The following is a 23,182-nucleotide window of genomic DNA, read 5'->3' on the forward strand; positions in this document are numbered from 1 at the left end:
AGTCTTTGAATAGTTCATTCCAGGATAGTATGATTTATAGAAAAATATGAAGATTTAGGGAGTTTTGTCTTGGGTTCCTGGCACAGAATTAAAATCCTTAATTTTTGATCCATGGAGACACTGGGGACACATTTTGTCCTCATATCTGGTCTCCAGTGTTAGCCACAGAAAGTCTCCAACCTCTCAGCTTCTTCTGATAACAGGAGCATCATGGTAGATGGTACTAGGTAGGCTCATGGATGGGGGCTGGTCACCTGAAGGACTTTCAGGCTTACCTGCCCAGCCCCCATCCTCCAGAAACAGGAAAGCAGCTGGAGGCTCTGTTCATTAATCATGCCTGTGTGATGAAATCCCCACTCAAATGCTGAAGTATGCAGTTCAGACAGCTCACAGTCAACGAATGAAACCAGGCCTATGTGCCAGAAGGGTGATGTCCGCCAACTTGATGAGGACAATAATTCCTGTACTGGGGGCCCAGCTAAAGCTCATCTATGTGTTTCTTCATCCGACTGCTCATTTGGGGCCTTTAGCAACCATCACAATGTTTTCCTGGATTCTGTGAGCTCCTCTACCAAAGAAGAGAGTTTGGGAATCCATGACTTATAACCAGGTGAAACAAATGTTGCAGTTAACCTGGGGAATGTGCTGCCTATAACTCATCTGAAACAGGGTTTGTTCAGTCTTGTGGGCCTGAGCCAGAGCCTTTAGGGTCTGTGCTAACTCCAGGGCTGGAGAGACGGCTCCAGCTGGGTCACAGCCTTTGGGGTCTGTGTTAACTCCAGTTGATGTCAGAACTACACTGACTTGTGTGATTTCCAGAGGGCATCACAGAAACACTTGTTGGGGAGAAACCCCCACACAGCAGGTCACATGCATGCTCTGAGTGAGATGAGAAGGAAGAAGGAAGTGAACCCCATGGGCATGCAAGGACCTGAAGTACTAAAGCTAGTTGGAAGTGACTGGGGAACAGTGCGTGCCAAACAGGCATCTCTGAGGAAAGGGGACTGTCCTCTAGGCCTGGATCAATGGTCTGGAGGGGTCTGCTCCTCAGTACAGTCCCCTCCCTGGTAGGAGCCTTGAGACCCCTTGGGAGGTGGGCCAGCCATTCTCCACTCGTATTTCACTTAGGTCAAATTACACATGATGTTGAGGGGCTTGGGAGACGACTCGGCAGGTAAAAACACTTGCTGCCCCAGCCTAAAGACCTGACTGGGGATCACTGGGACTCATGTAACAGACAGACACAATGTTCTATCACCACAGTCCTCCTTCAGGAAAATGGGACGTGGGGACAGAAGATTCCCAGGAAGCTTGTGGGCCAGCTGGGCTGACAGCAGCAGTAGCAAGCAAAAGGTCCTATGTTAAACAAAGTGGATAGTGAAGACCAGCACCCAGAACTGCCCTCTGCCCTCTGCACAGCACCTCCATCCACACACATGAATGCTCTCACACACGCAATAAAATAAATACTATGTTGAATATTTTATCTGCATAATCTTATTTCAGAACAACTCTGCTCTATATATCATATTCTTATTAGCTGAGGCAACTGGGGTACAGAGAGGCTAACTGCATTACCCAAATTCAAAATCTCGGTGGTCAGTTAGGATGTAGCTCAGCTGGTACCACACTCACCTAGCATGCATGAAGACCAGGATTTAATGGCCAGTACTGTATAAACCAGGCACGGTGGTGCATGCCTGTAATCTCAGCTCTCGGGAATTCAGAGTTCAGGACTATCCTTGGCTAACACCGTATACTTGGGGTCAATCTGGAATAGGTAAGAACCCATTTCAATACAAATAATCTTCTCCAGAGTCTGCATCTTTACTGTCTGTAAATCACTTTAAGTCTTTAAAATATTCTTCACAATCTATTGGCAATAATAAGCACATTATTTTCCTAAATTCTGTGAGTCTGGTAAGGAGGGAGTCATGGAACCCCACAATTTGTGACAAGTGGGGTAGAAGTTGTGGGCGGCCTGGAGATAGGCTGCTTACAGTTGTTATCTGAATCAGGGTTCTGTCTTGTGGGATTGAACCTGTGAGGTCTTTTTCTTTTTTTGTTTTGTTTTGGTTTTTGTTTTGTTTTGTTTTTTGTTGTTGTTGTTGTGTTTTGTTTTTATTGTCTCAAGACAAGGTTTCTCTGTGTAGTTTTGGTGCCTGTCCTGGATCTCGCTCTGTAGACCAGGCAGGCCTCGAACTCACAGGGATCCGCCTGGCTCTGTCTCCTAAGTGCTGAGATTAAAGGCGTGCACCACCACTGCCCTGCTGTGAGGTCTTTTCTAACTATGGTTGCGTCAGAATTGAGCTTGTGTCAGATTTTCAGTAAACATCACAGAATTTCTTGTCATGTGATCTCAAAGAGGAGGGTCATTCACTGCTTTATTATTTTATTTTTGAGACAGTGTTTTCAGAGCTCAGGCTGCCCTCAAAGACATCATGTAGTCCTGAATGACCTCAAATAAATTACATAGCCAAGGCTGATCTTGAACTTCTGATCCTCCTACCTCCACCTCCCGAGTGCTAGGATTACAAGCGAGTGTAATCACACCAGGTTTACTCTGTGCTGGGAATCAAACCCAAGGCTTCATGCATGCTTAACAAGCTCACTACCCACTGAGCTACATGTCCAGCCTGGGATGGTTTTTTTGTTTTGTTTTGTTTTGTGTTTTTAAAATCTGCTTTTTCAGATGAAGCAGGTGAATTTCAGATACGCAATTCATTTGCCCTAGGACACCTTGAATTCAAGTTTTGAATCTCAGCTCTTGCTCTGTCTACCATACTTAGTGGTGGGGTACTCAGGTTTCTGAGGGTCAGTTCTTATACCCCATGCAAGCACATCTGTTAGCCTTTCCATGCTCAGCCATCACTAGCATCTGGACAGTGGATGGTCCTGCTTCCCATGGTGGCCTATGACATTAATAGCTTGCAGTATCAGCCTTTCTAATGGCTTTGACTGATCTGAGCTCTGAAGCCCAGGGGTTTATGGGAGGACTCACTCAGTGAGGGATTGCAATAAGAACTGTCCCACCTAATACCCTCTTTTCACGTTTAGGAAGACTGAGGCCTAGACAGTAAGAGTGGAGGTACTGAAGGGCAAGGTTCGAGGGAAAGAGAGCTTAGGGGAGTGGGAGATCCCAGCTGGATCAAGAACAGAAAGGGAGAACAAGGAATCACAGACCATGATAAATGAAGACCATATGAGAATAGGAAGAAGCAAAGTGCTAGAGAGGTCCCCAGAAGTCCACAAAGATACCTCCACTGTAGACTACTGGCAATGGTCTAGAGAAAGCCCAAACTGACCTACTCTGGTGATCGAATGGCCAAACACCCTAACTGTCGTGCTAGAAAATTCATCCAATAACTGATGGAAGTGGATGCAGAGATCTACGGCCAGGCCCCAGGAGTCCAATTGGCGAGAAAGAGGAGGGATTATATGAGAATTGTTGAGACCAAGATTGGAAAAAGCACAGGGACAAATAGCCAAACTAATGGAAACACATGAACTATGAACCAAAAGCTGAGGAGCCCCCAACTGGATCAGGCCCTCTGGATAAGTGAGACAATTGAATAGCTTGAACTGTTGGGAGGCACCCAGGGCAGTGGGACCCGGACCGGTCCTTTGTGCATGAGCTGGCTGTTTGGAACCTGGGGCTCATGCAGGAACACTTTGCTCAGCCTGGAAGGAGGGGACTTGACCTGCCTGGACTGAATCTACCAGGTTGAGCTGAATCCCCAGGGGAGTCTTTGCCCTGGAGGAGATGGGAATGGGGGATAGGCTGGGGGGAAGACGGGAGGCGGGGGCAGGATGGGGGAGGACAGGGGAACCCATGGCTGGTATGTAAAGTTAAATTAAATTATAAAAAAAAGAAAAAGAAACAAGAAAAAATGCAAGCTTTTCATGAACCTCACAGTGAAACCATCTCTAAGTTGGTTTCAGCTTGTCGTCTTTCCAAGTCTCTGGCCCTCAGCTGTGTATGTCTTCACCAAGTTGCTAACGTGCAGAGCCTTCCCTGGCTTGCACCCAGTCCCCTGGCTTCTACTGCCGAGTCTTGCTTAGACAGAGTCTGTCTTCTCTCTCTCTTGAAAAGCAGACCTTCCTCCTGACAGTCAACCCAGGCCTTAAGGCAGCTCTCCCTCCTCAGAGACACCTGCTTCTTACAGAACTACTCATAAATCACCTCAAACTAGCCTTGGTGCCTCGGGCCCTGGCACGTCCACAGCGCCTAATTCTAAAATCCCTTTATGTCAACACAGGCTTGCCAGGGACTCAGCAGGGTCAGCAAAGACTTTGGATGAGAGGAACCTGAGTTTCAAGCCTCCATTGGCCACCAGCTAGCTGTGTGACCTTAGGAAAGTTGCTCAACCTTCCAAGGCCTGAATGGCCACAACTAAAAAACAGGTATTAGATGAGTGAGTACATCTGGCTTATCAAATGCCTGAGATGCAAAGAGCATGGAGCAGGGAGAGAACTGCCAGTGAGGAAATGCAAGCTCATTGTTAGATGGCCGGTCTGAAAATCCTCCTGGGCCTCCACCCTGCACTGACACACAGCTTCGCCTTCCTCCCTCTCTGATCCCTGCATAGCAGACATAGCAACCAAGCAGGTGGCAGGTGGCTCCTGTATCACTTCCTCTTCCCTATTTGAGGACACAATCCTTGGCCACATCTTGGAACACAGCTCCTGGTGCAGAGAAGCCTGAGAAGCTGTTTGGGGGAGCCTTTGTCTGTGGGTGCAGGTGGTAAGACAAGGCACACCAAAGCAGCATTCAAGGAGCTACCCCAGCTCCCAGACTCAGGAGCAAAGCTGTCCTGCTGGACCTCTTTCCTCCCATCGCCCTTGCAGGAGACACACTTCCAAGAGACCAGAGGCTATCCAGAGCCATGTGTCAGGCAAGATCAGTGAAGGAGAACCAGCTCCATGTACAAGGTCAGCAAATGCTGATGTTCAACCCACACAGAAGGTCCAGTGCCTAGTTCTTCTCCCAGGTTCCAGGTTGCCGTGTCCAGCTATACTCCTCATTACACACATTGGAAAATTGAGGCCCAGAGAAGGGAAGAGGCCAGCTTCAGTCCTCTGGGAGATTTGGCAGACATATCTCATGCCTTGCTCTGGGAAGGCCAACCTGAGCTGAAGACACCCCCAAGGCCATAACTTCTCTCTGTAGGGATGGGAGGGGGATCACCTGCTGCCTGCTTCCTCGGGTTGGCTGGAACCCAAGCCTGACCTCAGCCCAGGACAGACAGAAGTTGTACCTCTTCTGCTCAGAAACTATTTAAGGGCTCATAAGACAAGAGCCATCTCAGGGTACAGACATCCCCAGGGACAAGGCAGGAGACAAGACTTGACAAGTTCCAAGAACATCTTGACAGCACCACTGGGGATCCCAGGAAAGCAGAAATAGGTACTCCAAACCAGCATGCTGGCTCACACCTATAAACCCAGTCATCAGGAAGATCAGAAATTCTAGGTCATCTCTCTCCTCTTCTCCCTGTCCCATGCCCCCCCTCTCTCTGTCTCTCTGTCTCTCTGTCTCTCTGTCTCTCTCTGTCTCTCTCTCTCTCTCTCTCTCTCTCTCTCTCTCTCTCTCTCTCACACTCACACACACACACACACACACACACACACACACAATATTTTCATGTTTATCTTATTATTTATTTGTGTGTGTATGTGAGTGAGGTTGTCCTCAGAGCACCAATGGAATTCAGAGGACAACCTATGGAGGTTGGATCTCTCCTACCATGTGGGTCCTGGAACTCAAACTTAGGTCATCGGTCTTGGCCGCAAGCCCCTTTTCCTCACTGAGCCACATCACCTGTCGGAGAGGCAGCTTCTCCTCCTCCCTAGACTCAAGGTCCAGATGCAGGAGAAAGATGGCACCCTCGGTCTGTACCCTCTCTTGCCTTACTGCAGATTCTGCAGAGGTGATTGTTGCTCGCTTGCTTGTTTGTTTGTTTGTTTTGTTTTTGTTTTGCAAACTGAAGGCAGAAAGATACTGGCTTGGTTCAGAAGGCCTGAGGCCTCTCCTTGGGGCCCGAAGGCCTGTGGGCAGAACAGGAACAAGGCTACAAGCTTCTGTCTCTTGGGCCAAAGAAGGCTTGGTACAGAACCTGGCTGTTCTCAGGACGGGAAAAGGCATGGATTGCAGTGAATGTCTTAAGCATCCTTCCATGTGAGCATAAGCCACGGCAGAAGAGACAAAGGCCTGGCACCAGGAAAATCTTGCTGACAGCATTTCTTTATGACATTTGAACAGGATGCCTGGAGGTCCCAGTAAGCACGTTTCTTTAAAAAGATGTGTCTCAGCGTCTGCTACCTCCTGTCATTGGGGGGAAAGTGGATCTAGGATCAGAGGGACTTATCAGGACCCAGTATTCCCATTTCTGGCTTGTGACCTCATTCAAATTAACCTCACATTCCTGGGCCTCCATTTCCTTTTCTGCAACTGGCCCTGGAGGCTGACAGCACTTCACAGTGCTATTGGGACACTTAATGAGATAGTATCATGGGAAGCTCTGCCCATGGCCAGCACAATGTAGACACTCTGTAAATCCCATTTCCTTCTTTCAGCCTAAGGAAGTCTGGCCTCCCTGTGCTGTCTGGAGATGCACTGTCCCTTCAGTCTCCTCAGAAGAGCAAGCACTATCTCCATCAAGGGTCTGTGGAGAAGGGGCTTTGCCCATGGACACAACACCAACCCTTTCCAGGGGCTTGCTTGCTTTGCTTAAAGACCAGATAGAGCTTCCCCCAGCCTTCTCCTCCCAGCAGGACTAAAGGCTTCTCCCTCCCATGCCCAGCCCTCACCCAGACCTGACACAGCCCAGCTGAGCCACCCAGCTCTGCCCACTCCTCTTCTCACACTCTGTTCAAGGCAATGGGATCTGGGCTCAGAGAATGTAGCCCCAAATCAAAGGCAATCAGCAGGTGTGTGGTGTGTGTGTGTGTGTGTGTGTGTGTGTGTGTGTGTGTGTGTGTGGACAATGCTACTGTAATGGGCCCTGGAGGTGCTGGAAATTGGGAACAGGCACAGAGGTCTGGATCAAGAAAGGCAGCGAGGGCTAGAGTTGCTTCTGACCTTGGGAAAATCAAAGGGGGCTACCTGGAGCCAGTGTCTTTCCCTCTAGGTGACTTATGTGCCCTTTGGAAGGAGGTGTCTGCTTCGAAGGGATAAAGTATAGCTTTACAGAGGGACAGAGATGGACTTGGCTGGTCATCCTGAAGGCTAAACATGCCTCGCTAAACAGAAAGGGATGTTCAGTGTGTGAGGTCAGGACAGAAGCCAGGAACAGGGTCTGGCAATGAGCTGTGAAGGGCCACGGCCTAGGATCCCAGAACAAGACCTGGCTAATGGTTCATGTAAGCATGAGGTGCAGTCCAGCCCTGATGTTTACTGCGCATCCACCAGGCTACCAAGCAAGCCCTTCATCTCTACAGCAGCAGGGTCCTCATGGCTAAAACGGGAAGGACAAATTCTGACCACCTAGTGTGATAAGTGCTGAATTAGACACGGGAATGAGCGTGCCTAGCACAGTGATAACCAAATACTGGTGTTCAGCCGTCACTTGAAAATAATTATTAAACACGTGTCCTATGCTAGGTGTCCCAAAGTACCCTAAGGGACCATCCCAGCCTCACTTCCACCCCTCCCTGTTCCCCCATTCCATGTGATGCAGAAAAGTGAGCCACCTTTGGGGGGTCACAACACTCTGCACACTCAAGAACAAAAGAATACACACTCAAGATAGTGGTGGCACACGCCTTTAATCTCAGTACTCAGGAGGCAGAGGCAGGCAGATCTCTGTGAGTTCAAGGCCAGTCTGATCTACAGATCAAGTTCCAAGACAGCCAGAGCTACACAAAGAAACCCTGTTTTGGGGGGAAAAAAAGAATTATGTATGATCATACAATCAGAAAAAAACAAAACATAGGGAGGTAAGTGTAAGAATGGTGACCTCCTCAGAACTGGACGCCACCAAGAAATACTGAACACATGACCAAGAGGCATTTGTGAAAAGAATAGTGATTCTTTATTGAAGGAACAGACAACCATACAAAGGTCAGTTGCTTCGTGCACCTCCACGCTCAAAAAGAAACAGGGAAAGCTAACAGGGAGTGCATGCAGAGCCCAGAACTGGAAAGCAGAGAGACCTCTTCATCAGGTCACTCTCTGAAAGCATGGACTGGAGTCTGCTTTTCCAACCTCTCTGGCCTGCACCTCTCTCTCAGCCCAGGGAGAGCAGGGGGTGGAGGGCGTGGCAAGGGTCTTTTCTCCTGCACCAGATACTTAGATTTCTCTCTTACGGGAAGAAACCACCTTTCCGTTGACTGACTCCTCCACACTAATGTGGAAGTTGCTGCTGCCGCTGCCGCCGCCACCACTGCCGCCACCTCCCAGGGAGGCTGCAGAAACAAAAAGCAAGCTTCAGCATGGGGGACGTCCAGAAGCAGGCTTAGGCTCTGGGAAGATGGACAGCACCCCTGTGGATAGCCACTGGCCAATCCCTCTGGAGCTGCCAGGAGGTCTGATGAACTACTCATCAGAGGTGAGAGCTGGTGATGTCAGGGATGCCCAGCAGTGAATGATACAGGGGATTTCAAGCTGTGTGTGAACAGGAGTTACAGTGAGTATCACAGCAGCTTGAAAGTGAGATCGCGTAGGAAGGAAGACCCTGATCAAAGCCTGCTCAGCCTGGAATGTTCTTAGGACACTTCTAATCTCAGTCCCACCTAGAGTCCATGGGAAAGGGGTATATTCTGGAGCAGGAGCACTCTGACTTATTCAACATCTGTCTCTTCTTCCTTCCTCCCCACTGTAAGTAGAATGGTGCCTCCAATACTCTGCTCCCCACCCCATCAAAGGGCTTTACCCTCTCTTACCTTCCCTGGCACCAATACCAGCCATTCTGAAAGAGAAGGGACAGTGGGCATTAGCCAAGGAAGAAAGCTCCAGTCTCCCTAAGGAAACCCCTGGTGGACACTGAGCCGTCCTCTCCAGCCCCCACACCACACATGACTTTTCTAAGGGCCAGGACATCCTGGTGGTCAGCCCCTTGGGTCTGCCATCCCAAATAGACAGAGCAGGAGCTGTAGTCCTGTCCTGTCCATCATTTACAGGAGAAGCACAGGTCCAGGGAACAGACATGATACAGCCAAAATAACAACCAAACACCAGAACAGACTCCAGACTCCTTAGGTCTCATTCCACCCAACAAAGCAGCTCTTGGGATACCCTGTTTCCCTCTTCTGACGGTCCTGGACACAAGTCCATCCATCTCCTTTTCTTTCCCTGCACCTGTACACCTACTTAGCATCCTGGCCTTCGAGCAGGTTGCGGTAAGTGGCGATCTCCTGCTCCAGCCGAGTCTTTATGTCCAGCAGCATGTTGTACTCCTGGTTCTGAGCCTCCATCTCACAGCGGAGCTCACTCAGCTGGGTCTCCAGGCCGCTGATGAGCCCCTGGATCTGCTGCAGTTGTGTGGCATAGCGGCACTCCACCTCTGCCAGAGAGTTCTCCAGCCCGGCTTTCTGGTAGGGCAACAGATCCATAAACCCATCAGGCTAGAAGGCAACCCACTGAAGATAGAGGGGTAGGAAGGATGAGATGGAGTGCATGGAATGACCACTGTGTGGGATGAGGGTTAAGGCTTTCCCAGACATGGAAGATGGGTACATGTGTCACCCAGGAGGGCCAGAGTGGCCATACCATGCTAAGCTGGGACTGCAGCTCGATCTCCAGGCCCTGCATGGTGCGTCTCAGGTCTGTGATCTCTGTCTTGCTGGTCTGGATCATTTCCGTGTTGGAGGCTACCTCCTTGTTCAGCTCTTCAGTCTGCAAGTCACACATGAGGAACGTGAGCCTCACAGCCTCCTTAGAGGCCTGAGGTGTGGGGAGGTGGGGAAGAGCAGAGCTGAGGGAGTCAGACCCACCTTACTGAAGAACCAAGCCTCTGCATCCCGACGGTTTTTCTCTGCAATGGCCTCATATTGTTCCCTCATCTCAGCCAGCACATGGGTCAGGTCCACCCCAGGTGCTGCATCCATCTCCACGTTGACCTGGCCGGCCAGCTGACTGCTGAACTCCTTCATCTCCTATAAAGGCGGGGCAGCAGGGGCACCATTTAAAGACAAGGCTATAAAACAGACCTGACATCTGGAGTCTTGGGGGCTAACTCTGACTCTGTTGCTAATTTACAATGTAACCTTAGCACATCACACCACCCTATCTCTGTTCCCCATTGGATCACGTGGACCCCTCAGCTCTGAGGAGCTCTATGCTCCGGGTCCTATGAAACAAGGACCTTGAGATAATAAGCCCACAAAGCAAACCAATCCTGCAGTTCACACCTGACCTGGCCTTGGGTCCAGATTACCAGAGAATAGTGTCCCTTCTCATCCACGGGGGCCCTTGGGGTGCATTTCTGAACCACTAAGCCCTCAGCGGACTGTGACAAAAGAAAGACAGCCCTGCCCTTCTGCCTTCCACCCTGTCCTGCGGTCACCTCCTCATGATTCTTCTTCAGGTAAGCCAGCTCCTCATTCAAGTGCTCAATCTGCATCTCCAGGTCGGTCCTAGCCAGGGTCAGCTCATCCAGCACCCGGCGCAGCCCGTTGATGTCAGCCTCCACACTCTGGCGTAGGGCCAGTTCATTCTCATACCTGAGGAGTGGAAAGGAGCCCAAGTCAGGGAAGGTGAGGGACCCAGGTTTCTGAGTCAGAGAGGAGGAAGGCTGGGTAGCAGGGTTGCTGTAGACAGCTGGTAAGCAGTGGAAACTCACTTGAGCCTGAAGTCATCCGCTGCCAGCCTGGCGTTGTCAATCTCCAGGATGACACGTGAGTTGTCGATGGTGGCAGCCAGTATCTGCAGGAGACAGAGAGTTGTACTTAAGGGCTGCTGTTTTTATGTTGTATGCCCAAGTTCTCCTTTGCCAACCACTCCCCCAACTTCACTCCCTGTGTACTTTTGTTGTGCTAACCCATGCTACCTTCCTATGACACCTTCAAGGCATAGAAAACTACGGGGGCAGCATTGCCTGGGATTGCCTGTGGGACACAGCTAGCCAAGGCTGTACTGCAATGGATGCAGTTGGCTCTAGCAGGTAAGAGCTCTCCAGAGACACACTCAACCAGCCTACTTGGGCTCAGCTCACAGTGCCAGCCTCCTGCAGGCCTTGACAGGGCCCTTTGTTTCCGAAACATTGCAGCCATTGGGAACTTGGACAGCAGCTAAGGAAAGTGTTTACAGCTAAGGAAAACAGATCTAGTTAGTAAAAGGGAAAGTGAGGGGGTGGCAGAGCCTATATTGAGTTCCCTGGTCTCCTAAGATCCAACAACGATTTCAGCGATAAAGACATCCTTAAGGGCTGAAGCAAACGGTCCTGGCATTTAGGACTCAGGAGGCTGCACCTGAACAGCACGCAGGTCAAAAAGTTAAGGCAATCATTACAAAAATCCCTGCAGGTCTGGTAGGGCAGGGAAAGGAGTCGCTCTCTTTCATTGCCCCCCATCTGCAGCCCCACGTATCCAAATCAGATTCCCAAGACCACTCCCTCCCCCAGCACTGCCAAGTGGAACAGATGTGGTCCCACATGGGCCTGGAAAGCAAGTATCTCCCAGCCTTGCTGAGGTTACACAGAAGTAAAGGACTGTGTAAAGGTTAGTCAGCAGTAATGCTGATGTTACAGATGTGTACGGGGCACCAGCCACCTGTTTCCCTCTGTCTGACATGTAAGGACTTACTTTGTCCCGGATCTCTTCCATGGTCTTAAAGTAATGGCTGTAGTCTCGCTCTGGACTGGCTGGGCTCTGCTTCTGGTACCAGTCTCGGATCTTCACCTCCAGCTCCGTGTTAGCCTGCTCCAGGGCACGAACTTTGTCCAGGTAGGATGCCAGGCGGTCATTGAGGTTCTGCATGGTGATCTTCTCATTGCCAGAGAGGAGACCTCCATCGCCACCACCAAAGTCACCAAAGCCACCGCCAAAACCCCCACTGAAGCCTCCACCAAAACCACCACCAGCACCACCGCCAAAACCACAACTCATACCACCGCCATATCCCCCTCCTGCCCCCGAGGAGACAAACCTAGCAGAAGAAGCAGAGATACTTCGGCTCCCGCCTCCCCCGTAGAGACTCCCTCCACCAAAGCTGCCTCCACCAGCACGGAGGGAACCCCCTCGGGTAGAGCCACCTCCAAAGGTGGAAGAAGTTTGCAAGAATGTGGTGGCCATGGTCAGGCAGCCTGTGCCTTCTTGTCCTTTTCAAGCAGGAGAGACTCCAGCAGGAGCTTCGGAGCTGGGCTGAAACCAGACTACAGAGCTGTCGTCCCTAGCCTGGGACTCTTTATATACCCTTGGGAGGAGGTGGGGGCCTCGCCTCCTCCCCCTGAGTGGAGCCAACTCCTCTGCCTTCCAGACAAACACAGCTGCCTGTACACCTCCACAGGGCTCACTTGTGGGGAGTTTTTTTTTTCCTTAATGCAACAAAAGAGATGATTCAGGGTTAATGGGGTTTTGCTCTAGGCCATAGTTTTAACACTTGGATTACGGGTTCATTTCTCACTCCAGGAAGAAGCAAACCCTCGCCATAGCACATCTCCTGAGGGTTCTCTCGTGTTCCATCCCATTAGAGCAGCCAGGCCAGCTCTGCCCCCCCCCCCCCCCCCCCACTACTAGCATGTGAGCCTCACCCCGAGGTAGATAGCTCCCTGCTCTGCCCCTCCCATTACTGCCCTGTGCTCCCTACTCAAAGGCCCTGTGCATGCATGAGCCTCCGAGACATGGAAGCCCCCTGGGAATGAACACAGGTGACCACAGGGCAGGCTAAGGATAGGGTCTTGAGTCAAGTTCCATCTGAGGTAACCAGAAAAGCCAGTACCTGTCCCCCTTTCCCATCCCTGATGCCTGGGAATGCTCTCTCCTCTCACCAACCCCTCCACCACTCCAGAAGTCCCTCCTGCCTCTTCAGCCCTGCACCCCCCCCCCACAGCCCCCCAGCTCATGGTCCTGGCTGGCTAGGTCACAAAAGCCCAGAAGGCTCAGGCTGACAGGAGTCTGATTGATAGATAACCCTGTCACCTGCCAACTGCACATGTCACTGAACCTTTGCTTGCTCCTAAGACGCGTTGGGGCAAACCTCTGCAGATAAGACTCAGGCAAGTTCCAGAAAGCCCCCGCCTTCTCCAGCAAGAGACATGTCCCTGCTTAGCAGGCCCAGATTAACCCCCATTTGCCTTGTCAACTGCTGCCAGCTGGGGAGGGGCTGAGTTAGAGGCTCTGCGTGCCTAAGTACTTTGAGGAAGAAGCGGGGGGGGAGGGCTGGCAAGCAGGTGGAAAGCATCGGAGCTCAGCACCCAAGGGATCAGTCACATGGAATACTGAGGCCAAAAAGGGCAGCCGCACATTCAGGAGGGTCCTCTGCCACCGCCAGCTCAATAGCCGGATTTCTCTGAGCTGATGGCACGTGGGCAATGCCACCCACACTGGAGAGAGCCCAGAGGAGGCTCCTAAAGGGGCTGCAATATGGGAAAGTGAATAGGTCTCTGGCATGCCTTGGGCCTGTGTTTAAACCCCATTTCTATCAATGACTCCTGTGAAACCCCGCATATATCACTTTCTAAGGCTTTTTTGTGGTATAAGACATTCACTTTTTAGGACATGCTGAGACTCAAGATTTCGATCCTGACTCCCCCTGACTCCCCATCATCCATCTGAGGTGAATGGTGGCTGCAGGTCTAGCATCGGAACCCCCTGAGAGCCCGCCAGGAAAAACCATGTTCTTGAACTGGGAGCAATCTCAGGCTCGGCAGCTCCAGCTAGCCATCGGATGACCGACCCTTCTTTCGGCTGTAACAGGATAATGCCCCATACTTTTATGATTGACCAAGTACCTTTGTGTCCACAATCCCCTCTAATCCCATGACATGGAGCACAGCCGTAGCCCAAGGTTCAGAAGGAACGAGATTAAGACTCGAAGGGGTGATGCTGTGAACACAGGATGGCCCACCTGAAAGGGGATTACCAGGACTGTGTCAGCCCTTGGACCCTGCCAACCCCACCCACCCACCCACCCACCCAAGCAAGACATAGAAAGCTTTCCTGTTATCTGAACCGGGTTAAAAGGAGAATGACAGGCCTCAGGGGGAGGGCTCCTCACCAACTTCACCGCAAGCCAGGCATCCTGGGGCTGGCTCCAGACAGTGTAGTATTGTCTTATGGGTGGGAGGATATTGTCTTTTCCTTCCAAAGAAAAATAATCAAACCCAGATCAGTCAGAGCTCATTAAAACCTCTGCAGACATGGCGGCCCCAGCAATTAACACAGAGAACAATTAATCTTCCATCACCCCAGGGTGAGGGAGAACTGGACACCAGCCAGCTCCCTTCTGCACGGTAACTCTCCACTAGCAGCTCTTGGGGAGACTTTCCTTCCACTCACTGATCCAGGCCAAGAGTGACACCTGCCTTCTTCTCTGTCCTAATTCAAAAGAAAGTTTCTAATCTCAGGGCTGGGGAGATGGTTCAGTCAATAGAGTAGACCCTGCACAGCATGAGGACCTGAGTCTGCATCCCCAGTACCCCCAGGCACAGTGCTAGAGGCTTATAGCCCCAGCACAGGGTGAGGGTGGGGTAAGGAGAAGTAGAACCCTGGACTCACTGGTCAGCCAGGCTGTTCTAGCCCAATCAGTGAGCTCCTGGCTCAGAGAACAACCCTCTCTCAGAAACCAAGATGGAAAGAGACTGGAGAAGAATGCTGACCTTCACATGTTTACATACAAGAAAGGAAGGGAGGGAGGGAGGGAGGAAGGGAGGGAGGGAGGGAGGGAGGGAGGAAGGAAGGAAGGAAGGAAGGAAGGAAGGAAGGAAGGAAGGAAGGAAGGATGGAAGGAAGAAAGGAAGGATGAAAGGCCCTGATCTCAGCCCAAACAGCTACTGTGAGCACATATCTGGGTGAGGTTTGGAACATCTTCATCAGCAGCTTGGATAAATATGTGCCTGTTTCTGGCCTTTGCCCACAGTAGCCACACAGGTGTCTCTGGAACAGGCCCTCTCTCCTTGAGATGAGGCCATGCTGCCCACTGGGGTCTATCTCAGGTATGACTTGGCCTCTCTGAGCCGGGATCATGGTTCAAAATGGGTTGAGGGACCCAGCCTCAGCACCACAGTGAACACTCAGATGCACATGAGGAAGGAAGCTGCCTAAGCATTAACTCCCATCCACAGCTCCCCTGGCCCCTAGATCTCAATGTTCCACAACCTCTGATCTCAGGGTCCCACCTTTCCATTTTTCCCAGGTATATGGCTCTGGGTAATGATTTGGCCTCTTTCTGAGCTTTAATCTATGTCAGGAAAATGAAAATAACTCTATACATAGACATAACCGATGAGCAAGGTGGCTGATGGGAAATGTGTCATAAACTGGAGTGGCCATGATGAGAGCCGTGGTGGAAAGACCCAGCTCTATGGTCAACCCCAGATCTCCCCATAGACAGATCTGAGGCTCAAACAGCAAAGCCTTTCCACCCCGCACACACACAAAGAAAGGCTTCATCCCACACCCCAACCTGCATCCTCCTGTGCTGATGACCCAGTCACCTGCCACACCTGTGTGGGCCCACACCCCACCCCACAGTCACATTCCAGGGGCCCCTGGGGCAGAGGGAGGGTTTCTGCTGTGACAAGAGGCTTTCCTAGGCAGGGACAAGGCAATCTGAGGCTGGGGTGCGGCCTGGCCTCTGCCACCAACTCCAAAACCTTCTGCGAATTTAAGTGATGGAAGGAGATTGAGGGTGTTGTAAGGCAGAGGAGGAGGCCACGGAGGTGCTCAGAAAAGGGGAGAGCTCTGGGACCACACTCTTATAATCAGCCTTATGATTTGGAACAAGCTAAGTAAAGGTACGGAGACCCACAGGGCAAAGGAAATAGCACCTTCTTCCGGGTTAGCAGGAATCACAGCACAGGACAATCAACACTCAACGTGCTTCCTTAGAAGGCCTCAGCTAGGGTACTGAGTAAGACAAGGGTCCTTTACTGGTCCCCTCCCCCAAAAGCCCCTGCCAGCTGTGGTGAGAGCCCGCAGGCACGGCCTAGTTTTATAAGTCCCTTGTTTACCTTGAAATTGGCCTGCAGCTCTTGGCAGCTGAATTGTAAACCACAGGGTCACCATACCTACCCAGGGGCAGAGCTGAACCAGGAAGCTGCAATTTTGTTCCTTTGTGAGTTCAGGGCAGGCTCCAAACAAGCCAGGTTGGGGGCCATGTGGGAGATCTAGGTCCCCGCTGAGACTCATTCCAGGCTCTGGGCCCAGGTAGGAGCTGGTGGGTGTTAAGGGGCCTATGCAGGGCTGCTGCATAATAAATGTGTTGGTACCTGCACACCGGCATACATCAGCAAGGACACCCTCTCCAGCCTTGCTTTAAACAGAAAATCTAAACCCCAAAGCCCCAGTATGTGTTCAGTAACATGTCAGGACAAAACATCTCAGGAGATCCCTGTCCTGAGCCGTCAGTCACGAGGAACAAGGAGAAAAGGTGTCAGATCTAAGAGACCACCTGGGTCACAGTGGCTTTGATGCTGTGTATAGCTGATTGCATTGTATAGCTGTGTGTGGCTTCTCTGAACTCATTCCCTGACGTCTAGCATGCAGCTCATCCTACCTCTGGGGCTGTTTCTGTTAATGGTACATGGTAGGTGTTCAGTCTGCATTCATACACACACATCTCAACCCAAGGGAGTACATTGGAAAGAAAAGTTTCTCTGCGCCTGTTTCAAAGCCCACTTTTGAGGGTGGAGCCATGGCTCTGGCAGTAGAGTTTTACTGCACATGAAGACCTGAGTTCCGATGCCCAGCGCCCTCATGAAAAGCTGGTGCGGGGCCACAAGATGATTTTGTGGGTAAAGGCAAGTGCCACTGAGCCTGACAACCTGAGTTAGGTCCCTAGAACCCGTGTGGGTGGGAGGAGAGACCGGACTCCTAAAAGGTGTCTTCTCACCTTCACACTCACACAGTGGCGTGCTTGTGCATACACACCTATGCACACTAAGTGAATAAATAAACATAAAAAAGAAGAAAGTCAGGCGTAGCATTGCACACCTGCAATCTCAACAACACGAGGGGGTGATGACAGAAGACACCTAATGTTAACCTCTGGCCTGGCCTCTACACACACACACACACACACACACACACACACACACACACACACACACACACACACACACACACACACACACACACACACACCCCTCACTCTTGCCATGTATATTACAGCAGTCACATATGCAACTAACCACTGGACCTCTCTGCGCCCCACTTTACCTCCGTTCTTAAATGGAGACAAGATTGTTGTAAAGAACAAGGTAGATAAACGACCTGTACAAATGTACAAACAGGAATCGCCATCACCGTAGCATTGTGCTCTTGTCCTGGGACAGGGTAGATACGGTTCAAGTAAAACAAGGGGCTATGACATGACCATCCATCCCTCCATGAGCTGAGAAGAGCAAAGCATCCTTCTTCCCCTGGAGAATTTTATTGAAAAGTCAAGGGATGAGCTGGAGTAAATGTATCACCCCAGTCACGCCCCTCCCCAGGGGAGTCTCAGGGTCCGCTCAGATGGCCTTGGGGGTAGGTAGGTTGTTGTAGTGGGCTTCCTGTCCCTCCAGCAGGCTGCGGTAAGTGGCGATCTCCTGCTCCAGCCTCGACTTGATGTCCATGAGCAGCTGATACTCCTGGTTCTGGCGCTCAGTGTCAGCACGCATGTCGCTCAGCTGGGCTTCGATGCTGCTGATCATACCCTGGATCTGTGACAGCTGGGCTCCATAGCGGGCCTCTGTCTCTGCCAGCGTGCCTTCCAGGGCGGCTTTCTGATAGGGGATAGGGACACGACTCAGCAGAGGCAGGTTCCCGAACACAGGCACAACCAGTCGAGCTACCCCAGGGTGAAAGGGCACAAGTGTGCAGCCCTTGGGGTGGAGACACATACCATGCTGAGCTGGGACTGCAGCTCAATCTCAAGACCCTGGAGGGTACGTCGAAGGTCGGTGACTTCCGTCTTGCTCATCTGGAGCTGTTCAGTGTGGCCAGCCACCTCTCTGTTCAGCTCCTCGGTCTGTAACAAGACAAGTCAAGGAGAAAATAAGCAATAAGGCACATCTTTGTGTGCGGGATCCAGGGTCTCTCTCCTCGACACCCCCACAGGATATCATCATCCTCTGCATACCCGAGTGGTGAACCAGGCTTCAGCATCCTTCCGGTTCTTCTCAGCCATGACCTCATATTGACTTCTCATGTCACTCAGGATCTTGGCTAGGTCGATGCCTGGAGCAGAATCCACCTCCACACTGACCTGGCCACCCACCTGGCTCCTCAGGGCACTAATTTCCTGCAAAGACACCACAGAAGTGGGCATGTCAAGACCTAAACATGCTGGATCTGGACCAGGTCACTCCCCTAGGCCCTGAGCCAAAGAGGGCTTGTTTGGAGGTGCAGATCTAGGAGCCAGCACTGGAGGGCAGATGTGGTGGTCACCATGCCCTGTTGGGACTGTGAAAGGTATGGTCACAAGCTGGAGCCACACTGATGATGTAAGACATGAGGTTGTGGTCAGTGAGTCCAAAATAATAATGTCTCTCAGTTCTGGGACACGGTAGACAGAAGGCCCAGCTTGACCTACCTCCTCATGATTCTTCTTCAGGTAGGCAAGCTCTTCCTTCAGGCTCTCAATTTGCATCTCCAGGTCAGTCCTGCCCAGGGTCAGGTCATCCAACACCCGGCGCAGGCCATTGATGTCAGCTTCCACACTCTGACGCAAGGCCTGCTCTGTCTCAAACCTTTCCAAAGAAATAGTTATAGTCAGGCTAGTGCTGGCTCTGTGTCTCTGCCAACTTCCCTGGGGTTTAGGAGTCTGTGGGGCTTTGCTTCCATACAGCTCAAGGTAACGGCAGAGTCTAGGCCTCTACTGCATTAATCACTCTAACAGCCGGGGGTTGCTTCTAACCTACTACCCTGGCTTCTGAAGCCCCCAAAGCAGGGTACTTACTTGGTTCGGAAGTCATCTGCAGCCAGGCGGGCATTGTCAATCTGTAGGACAATCCTGGCATTTTCAATGGTGGCACCAAGAATCTGGAAGGGAAACAGCCAGCAGCTGGCACCAGTTTGGCAAACCAGTATGACCTATCCACTTTCTTCCTGGATAAATGAATGAATAATCCCCACTCCCTAGATACTGCCCACCAGTCTCTTCTCTGGGAGGCTTTGGCATGGGTCCACTGCCCCCAGAGGACACACTGTACAAAGAGGTTGGGTGAAGGGAGTCAGGCAAAGAGGCACATCCAGAAAGACATGTCTAAGATCTGTGGAGGTAAAACTAAGTGGTCTGAAAGGGGCCTATAAACCTGAAGCAGAGAAGTATTAAAAATCACTTATCCTGCCAGGCTATGGTGGCTCATGCCTTTAATCCCAGCACTCAGGAGGCAGAGGCAAGCGGATCTCTGTGAGTTCGAGGCCAGCCTGATCTACAGAGCAAGATCCAGGACAGCCAAGGCTACACAGAGAAACCCTGTCTTGACAAACGGAGGAGGAGGAGGAGGAGGAGGAGGAGGAGGAGGAGGAGGAGGAAGAATTGTTTCCCCTGTCTATATCTCACACTCAAAGCACATTCTGCCTTCCAGGGGGTGGGGTGGGGATATCATCACTGATGATCTACAATGTGCCAGGCACCTTGGGCACCTTACCCTTCACAGTCACTCAATCTCACTCCCATGTCAGTACCACCCCTGCACAGAGTTACATATCCTGAGTTTACTCTCCAATCCCAGGAGTCCATTCAAATCATCCAGCTCACCACTGATCTAAATACCTGGGCTCAGTGTTTTCAAAAACTAGGACAGGACCACTCAGCGGCCTGTCCCTGGGTAGTCGTTTGCATAGTTTTGTTGTTGTTTCATGGTTTGGTTTGGTTTGGTTTGGTTTGGTTTGGTTTGGTTTCCTCTGGTTTGACTTTTGCAGACAGAATCTCACTATGTAGCTCAGCTGGCATTAACCTCATCATCCTCCTGCCTCAGTTTCCTACCTAATGCTGGAATTTTAGGTGTCAGCCACCACAGGCAGCTCCATAGGTGGGAGGGGAGGGGATGCTGAAGAAAGCAGAGTAGAATATAAAGATCAGAGGACACCATTCACAGCAGAGCAAGAATTGCTTCTAGACACATCTGCTGTGGGTGTGTGGGAGGGCAAAGGGATAAGACAGGAGAAAGACATGCGAGCTGCCTAGGATTCTAGCCATCCCTCTCTGTGTTAAAAAGCACTACTCTCACAAAGAATAAAGAAAAAAAAAGTTTAAAAAAAAAAACTAAAAAAAAAAAAAAAAAAATCACTCCCTTCACTGTTTGATTGGCACGTCTAGCATCTGTGCCCCGCACCATGCTGGGTTCACACAGCACTGGAAAAAGCTCTGGAGGAGTGCATGTTGGAAAACTAGTGGGGAGGGGGCTGTTAAATGCCTCCCGGGTCTCTGGTACATTTCTTCCAGACGCTGCTCTTCCCTAGAAGGGAAGACCACACCCCATCCAACAGGCCTGTGGTTCAGACCTGCAGGTTTGCCTTCTCTGTACCTGTTCTCCAGGAGACAGGTCTACATAAGCACCTCTCCCTCTCCCTCTCACTGGCTAAAATAATCTTTTTTTTTTTCTTTTCTCTTGTTTTTTTCATGTTGGAGTTTTTGTTTGTTTGGGGCTTTTGCAGGGCGGGTTGCAGAGAGAGAGACTCACACAGACATGATTAGCCTCACTTTAATGATGTAGCTGAGCATGGGCATGACCTCGGCCTCTAGCACAGTAGTTCTCAACCTGTGGGTCAAGACCAAGCGTGGTCCAAGACAATCGGAAAACGCAGATAGTTATAATAGGATTCATAACGGTAGTACAATTACAGTTTGCAACAAAAATGATTTTATGAGGAACTGTATTAAAGGGTCGCAGCATTAGGAAGGTTGAAAATCACTGCTATAGCACCTACTTTCCTGGTGCTTGGATTACAGGCCTGAGCTACCACGTCTGACTAGAAATTTTTTCTTTTTTGAGAAGGGGTTTGCTATGCAGCCCCCATCTCTTACAGTCTTCCAATAGCTCCTTGTGATCGTGGGTGGTCCCCTGGACTGGAGAGGAGTGGGAGGAGGGTCTATGTGAAGACAACCAGACAAGCACTACCCGAGAAAAGAACACTGAAAACTTCCCCAAGAGGGTCGCTGGCTCAGGCGAAACCAAGAGTCCCACGGACTCACGCCCTGCAGCCCCCAGCTGAGGCTCCAGCTCGGGGTCTCCATCTCTGGGCAGCCAGCTCACAGCTGTGTGGCATTGCTCTCTCTTTGAAGATTCCTGACCCTCTCTCCAAGCAGGTCCCCACCACATCTGAAGGCCCCACCTACTTACCTATCTGTCTCAATTTCTTCCACCCCGCCTCCACTCCAGCCTTTCTGCCCCACCCTGCGGGCTGTCCCACAAAGTTGTAACGGGTTTGGCCGCCTGCGGGCTGCGTTTCCACCGCCTCCCCGCCCTGCCGCCCAACCCCAACAAGTGCACCTCGGGGGGGGGGGGGGGGGGGCCGCTGCCCACCTTGTCGCGCAAGTCCTCGATGGTCTTGTAGTAGTGGCTATAATCGCGGGAGGGTCCGGGCCCTTGCTTCTGATACCAGTTGCGGATCTTCACCTCCAGCTCGCCGTTGGCCTGCTCCAGGGCGCGCACTTTGTCCAAGTAGGAGGCCAGGCGGTCATTGAGGTTCTGCATGGTGAGCTTCTCGTTGCCAGCCAGCAGCCCGTCGGACACAGCCAGAGTCCCACCAAAACTTCCGCCGTAGCCTCCGCCATAGCTCCCGGAGGACGAGGACACGATGCGGGCGGAGGACACAGACACACCGCGGCCACCTGAACCCCCGTGGATGCTGGGTGCACGGAAAGCGCCCCCGGACCCAAAGCGCACCGAGCCGCCGCCCAGGCCCCCGAAGGAAGAGATGGCTGAGGACTGGCGATAGCTGTAGGAAGTCATGGTGAGGAGGAGGACTGGAGCGAAGCGACAAGGGACACAGGCCTGAGAGCAACTGACCACCGAAGAAGGAGTGGCAAGGCCCTCACCTGGGGCTTTTTATGCCCTAGGCGTGAGGGGGATGGAGATGCTGCAGGGGCGGGTATCAGGAATTTCCAAGCTCCTGAGGACAAACATGGGCGTTCTCCCCATTGGTCAGTTCCTGGTGACTCTGCTCCTACCCTCCCCTCCCAGGAGCCAGAGGCCCCAGTCCTCCCCAGAGCTGCCCCACCCCTGCCCACTCCAAAGCTACTGCCAAGACAGCACGTCCCTGTTCTGACTCTTCAGCCCCCACTACGCAGGCTTCGACAACACTGACTTCCAGAATGACAGTATCACCTTGGCCCTTTAAAATCTACAAGAATTTGACACCCTCAGGAACCATACCCCTTTGAGCCCCCACCTCAGTGACCGCTCTCTCTATTCTCGGAGGTTTCTGAGACCTTCGGAATTATGTTAATATACCCCTCCCTCCTTATGATCACACACACACACACACACACACACACACACACACACACACACACACACCCCAGATTTCTACACACCACTGGAAATAACAGCCTCTTGGAGTCCCCCTAGTGGCAGAGACCACTGCCCCCAATTCCCCATTAGTCTTGACTGTCTGAGACAAAGTTGCCCCACCCTGCTGCAGCCATACAATGCCTCAGGTGACAGTAACTACAGCTGCAGGCCGCCATAGTGGCTTCTCCACGGTACTGTAGGCGCTTAAACCTAACCTCCAGCATGGTTGACCCAGCTCAGAAACAACACTCACCCCGACAGGGACATCTCCACCTCTCCCTACCCGTCTCAAGTTGCACGTAACAAGACCTCTATTGAGTTTCTTTAATATTCCCATGATGAGGACTCTGAGTCTGGCAGAGGCTGATCACTTGCCCATAAGGCATTTGGCACCTGCCACCCAGAGACAGAAATGGAATGGAACCTCCCCTCCTTGAGCACTTCTGGAGTGTGCTAAAGAGTATGTTAAAACCGTACAGGCTGAAGGCAGTGGACCTCGGTAACCTCCTAGAACAGAGGTGAAGGAGTGAGTAGACTAAAACCAGCAACACAGAGTGGAGCGTTTCCAGAATGGAAGAAGC

At 51.5% G+C, this 23,182-nt stretch overlaps 2 protein-coding genes across 3 annotated transcripts; both read right to left on the reverse strand.

Annotated features, from left to right (window-relative positions):
• Positions 1-8,006: 8,006 nt before the first annotated feature.
• On the reverse strand, positions 8,007-12,320 carry Krt15 (keratin 15). Of its 2 annotated transcripts, none has more exons than XM_036196888.1 (8): positions 11,743-12,320; positions 10,782-10,864; positions 10,506-10,662; positions 9,934-10,095; positions 9,710-9,835; positions 9,311-9,531; positions 8,884-8,909; positions 8,007-8,406 (listed from the first exon to the last, which is right to left on the reverse strand). In XM_036196888.1, the coding sequence occupies exons 1-8, from the start codon at positions 12,229-12,231 to the stop codon at positions 8,291-8,293; spliced, it is 1,380 nt and encodes a 459-aa protein (XP_036052781.1). In that variant the 5' UTR covers positions 12,232-12,320; the 3' UTR covers positions 8,007-8,290. The 2 variants fall into 2 exon arrangements, with proteins under 2 accessions (XP_036052781.1, XP_036052782.1); XM_036196889.1 differs by having other exon boundaries at positions 8,199-8,384; positions 8,874-8,909; positions 11,743-12,236.
• Positions 12,321-17,514: 5,194 nt separating this feature from the next.
• Positions 17,515-22,104, reverse strand: Krt19 (keratin 19). Its single transcript, XM_036196752.1, has 6 exons — positions 21,612-22,104; positions 19,040-19,122; positions 18,674-18,830; positions 18,221-18,382; positions 17,984-18,109; positions 17,515-17,864 (listed from the first exon to the last, which is right to left on the reverse strand). The coding sequence occupies exons 1-6, from the start codon at positions 22,038-22,040 to the stop codon at positions 17,610-17,612; spliced, it is 1,212 nt and encodes a 403-aa protein (XP_036052645.1). The 5' UTR covers positions 22,041-22,104; the 3' UTR covers positions 17,515-17,609.
• Between the last annotated feature and the right edge of the window lie 1,078 nt (positions 22,105-23,182).

This window comes from Onychomys torridus, chromosome 8, assembly GCF_903995425.1.
Source record: "Onychomys torridus chromosome 8, mOncTor1.1, whole genome shotgun sequence".
NCBI classification, from domain to species: Eukaryota; Metazoa; Chordata; class Mammalia; order Rodentia; family Cricetidae; genus Onychomys; species Onychomys torridus.